The sequence below is a fragment of the Lonchura striata genome, chromosome 23, assembly GCF_046129695.1.
Source record: "Lonchura striata isolate bLonStr1 chromosome 23, bLonStr1.mat, whole genome shotgun sequence".
Classification (NCBI taxonomy): domain Eukaryota; kingdom Metazoa; phylum Chordata; class Aves; order Passeriformes; family Estrildidae; genus Lonchura; species Lonchura striata.
In genome coordinates, this window is record NC_134625.1 from 5,157,691 (window position 1) to 5,163,781 (window position 6,091).

The 6,091-nt window shown below is 56.3% G+C and overlaps 1 protein-coding gene across 1 annotated transcript; it reads left to right on the forward strand.

Moving 5' to 3' along the window:
• Positions 1-2,518: 2,518 nt before the first annotated feature.
• On the forward strand, positions 2,519-4,509 carry BSX (brain specific homeobox). Its single transcript, XM_021541630.3, has 3 exons — positions 2,519-2,786; positions 3,610-3,806; positions 4,270-4,509. The coding sequence occupies exons 1-3, from the start codon at positions 2,519-2,521 to the stop codon at positions 4,507-4,509; spliced, it is 705 nt and encodes a 234-aa protein (XP_021397305.2).
• Positions 4,510-6,091: the final 1,582 nt, after the last annotated feature.

The following is a 6,091-nucleotide window of genomic DNA, read 5'->3' on the forward strand; positions in this document are numbered from 1 at the left end:
TCAGCCCCGTCAGTGCTCCTGGCCGAGTCCCGAAGCTGTGACCCAGCCTGGCTGCGGTGACACCGCTTTAATCTCGCAGCTCTGCTTTAAATACCCGAATTTACCCCCCGGGAGCCGGGTGAAGCCCCGGCAGAGCAATCTCAGCTGATGAAATGGCCCCTCAAGCAGCTTACACACTCCTCATTAACCGGGGGGCATTAGCCCCGTTTCATCACCCTGAATTCATCGGCTCCACTGCTCCAGCACAGAAAGTTGGATTTTAGAATCTTTCAGCCTAAAACTCCTAACTTCAGGAGGGGGCAGTGCAACAGAATTATTGCGTTTATCTACTTATTTTTTAATCTATTAATTTATGTATGTATCTATTTATTTCTTTGTCGATTTATTTATCTATTTATTTATTTGTCTATCAATTTATTTATCTATTTTTCCTGGGGAAAAATAGAAAGAGGAGAGGAGAGGAGAGGAGAGGAGAGGAGAGGAGAGGAGAGGAGAGGAGAGGAGAGGAGAGGAGAGGAGAGGAGAGGAGAGGAGAGGAGAGGAGAGGAGAGGAGAGGAGAGGAGAGGAGAGGAGAGGAGAGGAGAGGAGAGGAGAGGAGAGGAGAGGAGAGGAGAGGAGAGGAGAGGAGAGGAGAGGAGAGGAGAGGAGAGGAGAGGAGAGGAGAGGAGAGGAGAGGAGAGGAGAGGAGAGGAGAGGAGAGGAGAGGAGAGGAGTTTTTATTTCTTTTTCGGGAAAAAGGAGAGGAGAGGAGATGAGTTTTTCCCCCAGTCCTGGGGGACTCCTCCTGCTTTCCTGCATCAGGGTAGCTGATCCGTTCTCTGCAGGCAGCTGTGTGTATAAATATATATATAATTTAAAATAGGAAAAAAACCACATATTTATAATATAACAAAAATATGATCCGCGATATAAATACAAACATCACGCATCAAACAAAGGCAGAAACGCGTGTGTATTTAACACACATAGATACACGCTCTGAGGTGTGCGAGCGCTGCCTGTGCGCGGGCACCGCGGCACAAAGCAAAGTGTGGGTGTGGCTCGAAGGGGCACACAAAGCTGCCGGGGGGTTCCTGCTGGCACCGGGAGCTCTCCGCCCGCCCCGTCCCCAATTTTGGCAGCTGCTGGAGGAGCCGCTGTCCCCCGGCCCGGGGCTGGCAGTGCCCGGCGCTCATTAAAGCCCGGCGCTCGCCTCTTCTATTCTTTTCCAGCCTTTTCCTCATCTATTTACCATTTACCAGCTCATCCATATGGAAGGCATGGCTTGCACTTCCCTGAGAACTGTACTTTTAGGACTAATTGATTCGGGTAATTAATTTGTTCTACCTGCTGGATCAGATGGAAACGCTGTCCGTGTGCCCAAGGATTAGCACTTGTCTTTCTAACATCTTTCTTAATTATCTAATAGCATGGGTTGTGCGAATTCTGCCTCTATTAGAACACTTTTACTATTAACGGTAGTGATTGGAATTGTGATGACAACTCGATTTCAACAAATTAGAGCTTAAAATCAGGAGATGAAGGAGAAGCGCCTTCTTTTAATTTCCCTGAGTTTAACATCAATAATTAGAGCAATTTTCCGAGATGCGAACCGAAATTATCTCGGCTATGATGTGGTGTATCACCCTCATTTGAGCAAATTGACTCCGGGGAAATGAATGGTGAAGATTAGAGGGGTGAGGAAAGGCAAAAAAAAAAAAAAAAAAAAAAAAAAAAAAAAAAAGACAAACAGAGGAAAGACCCAAAAAGAAAAAAAAAAAAAAAAAAGTGTTGGCGCAACAGAGAGCGGGGAAGGGATAGGAACAAAACCGTGGTGGGATGAGAGCTGAGAGGGAAGGGAGAAGCTGCGTGCGCCGGGACAGGTTGGGAGCGCAGCGTGGGAAAGAACCGCTGCTTTATTTCCCCCCAAGTTTTGTTCTTTTTAAAAATTGATTTATTTATTTGAAAAAGGAAAAAAGAAAAGAAAAAAACCAACCAAACGAACAAAAAAAAAGGAGATCCCCCTACCGTGTTTGGGGAAACGCCCCGAGCGGCGCGCTCGGAGCGGGGCTGAGCGCGCTGGTGCGGAGCGCTGCGCGGCTGCGGAGCGGCTCCCGGGCGGCTCTTCGCCCCCTGCTCGCCCCCTCCTCGCCCCTCCTCGCCCCCTCCTCGCCCCCGGGGTGCTTTGGGTGGCCCGGCAGGCCCGTCCCCCCCCGCTCGCCATTGGCTCAGCGCGCATCCCCCTTCCCAGCGCGCCTCAAAGGCGCGCAGCGCCCCGCGCATCCCCGGCGCGCCCGCCTCGCCTCCCCCGGCTCCGCCAGCTCATTTCTGCCTGGGGGATTCTTTTTTTTTTTAATATTATCGCTATTTATTTTGACTGCGGATTTAAAAAGAGAAAACCATCTTTCTTTCTTTATTTCCATCATTCTTTTCATTTCCTCCCTGGCGGTGCGGGGGTGCAGCCGGCCGCCCCCTCTCTCTGCTCCCGCGGCTCGGCGCGGCTCCGTCCCCTGCCCGCTGCCCGAGGGGCACCGAGCCATGAACCTCAACTTCACATCGCCCGTGCTCCCCGTCTCCACGGGCAGGCCCACCTCCTTCTTCATCGAGGACATCCTGCTGCACAAGCCCAAACCCCTGCGGGAGGTGCCCCCCGAGCACTTCCCCGGCTCCTTGGCCTCCCGCGTGCCCCTCTTGGACTATGGGTACCCCCTGATGCCCACCCCGACCCTGCTGGCGCCTCACCCGCACCCCGCCCTGCACAAGCCGGAGCATCACCACCACCACCCCTATTTCCTCACCACCTCGGGTAAGTGCGGCAGCACCTGCCGGCTTCGGGGCGTCCAGCTGGGGACTCGGGTGGGCACAAGGGTGAAAAAGCCGCTCTGGCGTGGCCAGGTATCTTTTACATCCCTCGCCACCACCCTGCTGCATCCCCCGGGGCAGGAGCAGCTCTCCCCGGGGCAGCCACTTCGTTAGCGGATGCCCAAAACCTTGAGAGTTTGCCTCTCTTTGCCTTTAATTTATTTTCTTGTAAAAAATCGCTTTTATTTTGGGACGGATAACCTCGCTTTTCCCTCTCGTTGTCCAAGCGGGTTTCGCTTTTCCGCCTCCAGCAGCTCCGCTCCTCTCCCGCGCCCTGCGGCTCTGCCCGTCCCCGGCCCGCTCCTTGCTCTGCAAGGAGAAACCCTCCCAGGTGTCCCAAGCCGTGTGTCAGCGGCGCCGTGAAGGCTCGCTTCCCCTTTCTCAGTCTTTCCCAGGGCTGCCCCGGTATTTTCCGTGCCCATTTCGTTGTGGTTTCCTCGGCGGGAGGGTTCAGGTGTCCGCGCCAGCCTCGAGTCCCCTCCGCTGGCAGCGCTGCCCGGGCTCCCTTCACCTTCCCGGGGTGGGCTCGGCGGGGGCGAAGCGCTTGGAAAATCCCCCCGTTTTCAGCACAACGAAAACCCCAAACCCAAACCAATCCATCGACCTCGAAAACGAAATAAACGAAAAATCAACCAAAACAATTCAAAGAGGCGGAGGGAGAGCCCACCCCGAGCCGCCGCAGGAAAAGTCCGACATTCCCGGGGGTTTGCCCCGGTCCCGGCTCCCTGGCCGACCGCAGCGCGGGTCTCCGCCGTGTTTCCCCCCAGGAATGCCGGTGCCAGCGCTTTTCCAGCACCACGCTCACGCCGAGCTGCCCGGGAAGCACTGCCGCCGCCGCAAAGCCCGCACCGTGTTCTCCGACTCGCAGCTCTCCGGCCTGGAGAAGAGGTTTGAGATCCAGCGGTACCTCTCCACACCCGAGCGGGTGGAGCTGGCCACGGCCCTCAGCCTCTCCGAGACACAGGTGAGGGAGCGGGGACTGCGTCTGGCACCTGTCCCCAGCCCTCATCCCGTCCAGCATCCCCTCATCCCGCCCAGCATCCCCTCATCCCGCCCAGCATCCCCTCATCCCGCCCAGCATCCCCTCATCCCGCCCAGCATCCCCTCATCCCGCCCAGCATCCCCTCATCCTGAGGATCATCCCCACATCCCGAGGAGCATCCCCACATCCCATCCTTTCAGCCTTCCCCGGATCACTTCCAGCATCCCAGCACCCCGTGCAGCATCTCTGCATCCCCTCCAGCATCCTGCACATCACATCCCCTCTGAATCCTCACATCCCACCCACTCAGCACCCCCAGATCCAGCATCCCCACATCCATCACACCCAGCATACTTCTCCCTTTAATTTTTACCACTTTTCCCCCCTTCTTTTTTCTTTTTTTTTTTTTTTCCAATCTTTCTCCCGCTTTCCCTCCTCTCCGCAGGTGAAAACCTGGTTCCAGAACCGCCGCATGAAGCACAAAAAGCAGCTGCGGAAGACGCAGGACGACCCGAAGCAGGCGGCCGGGGAGGAGAGCCGGGAGCAGAGCTCCCCCGAGCCCGAGCTGCCCGAGCCGGCCGCAGCCGAGCCCCGCAAGGGCGCCCCCGGCCCCTTCCTGCTGCACGACCCCGAGGACGAGGTGGACATCCTGGAGGAGGGGGACATCTGCCCCCACCGCCTCTAGGCCAGCCGGGGCTCTCCTGCCTCTCCTTGGCCCTGCCCCGGCCCCGCAGGTCGCCCCCGCCTCCCCACCTTGGGCACGGCTCGGGAACGGGCACGGCTCGGGAACGGGCACGGCTCGGGAAGGGGCACGGCTCGGGAACGGGCACGGCTCGGGAAGGGGCACGGCTCGGGAATGGGGCTGTGGATGCGGGCAGAGCCCCCTCCCCTCCCCGGGGCGAAGGTGGCGATGCCCCCGAGGGGGCCGGGACCCCGCGGTGCCGCCGGTGCCCCCCAGCATCACCCCAAGGTTGGGCTTCGCTCGGAAATTTGGGGAGGGGGGGAGTGAAACGAGCCGAGTTCGCTTTAGGTTCCCCCTTCCCTCCGAAGCGTCGGAGTTTTCCTCGTTTCCCGAACTTTCCTCGGGTGTAAAATAAATGTATACTCGTGGCAGCGTGTTGTGGTTCCTGGGAGCGGCAGGCAGGGCAGATTTCACCCTTTATTCCCCGAATCCCTAAATCCTCGCCGCTCTTCCCACGCTCGCCGTCCCCATCCCCAGTGCGGGAGGTCGGGCAGAGCTTCCAGGACGCGCGTAAATAAAAAGAATTGTAAGAAAAGCCCTCCGAAAAAAAACAGGTAAGGCAAAAATGCCGCTCGATTTCATTCCGCCACGGAGATTTGAAGGGGGAGCATCACCAAGAACTCGATCTTGCCGGGGCTGCACGGAGCAAACGGCGCTCCCAGCCAGAAAAAAAAAGGGATTTTCTACAGCTTGGAGAAGCGTCGGCAGCCTGATTCCTGCCCGGCTTCCAGGTGTGGATGCCGGATAATTCCCTTTTCCTCCGGAACAGCCCCGGAGCGGCTCCTGTCCCCCGCCTGCATCCCCCTTCGGCTCCCCGCGCCGGCTCCGCTGAGCAGCCCGGCCGTGCTCGCTCTGCCTTTACCTCCTGCCAGGGAAATGGGGTTCATTTCCAGGTAAATTCCGATTTTTTTATCATTTAGTTTGGCTTTTGGGCTGAGCTGCTGGCTGGGAAACGCGCCGGGAGCGCGGCGGAGGCTCAGCATCTCCAGGGAGGAGATGCTGGGATTGGGAATTGGGATTGGGATTGGGAATTTTCCCGGGAAAAGCCCGGAGCGGGGCTGTGCTGGCTCTGATATTCCCCGCTGCAGCAGCATCACGGCGGCGTGGCGGTGTCTCCTTAGGTTATTGAATTTATTTCCTGATTTTTCGGTTTTTATCGGAAATTTCATTTGGTCGTCTGGCGTTCTTAGCACTTTCAGGGCATTTTGGATTTTGGGACATGTCGTTTTGTGAGGGAAAAACGTTTAATTTTCCTGTTTAATATATAAAATATAGATGATGGAAACGTGTATGTTTGCTTCCTTTTTTTTTTTTCTTTTTTTCGTGAATCTGCCTTTGTATTTTTTTACATGTAAAATAAATCACACACCGTGTGTGGAGGAAAACTCCCAACACCCATCCACCTCTCCAGGAAAAGCCGCTTGTCTTTAATAAATCCTTTCATGACAATCATTTCCACCAACAAAATGCCACTCGACTCCCTAAAAATTAGGGTTCAGAAGGCAAAGCAACCGCTTTGCTCCTG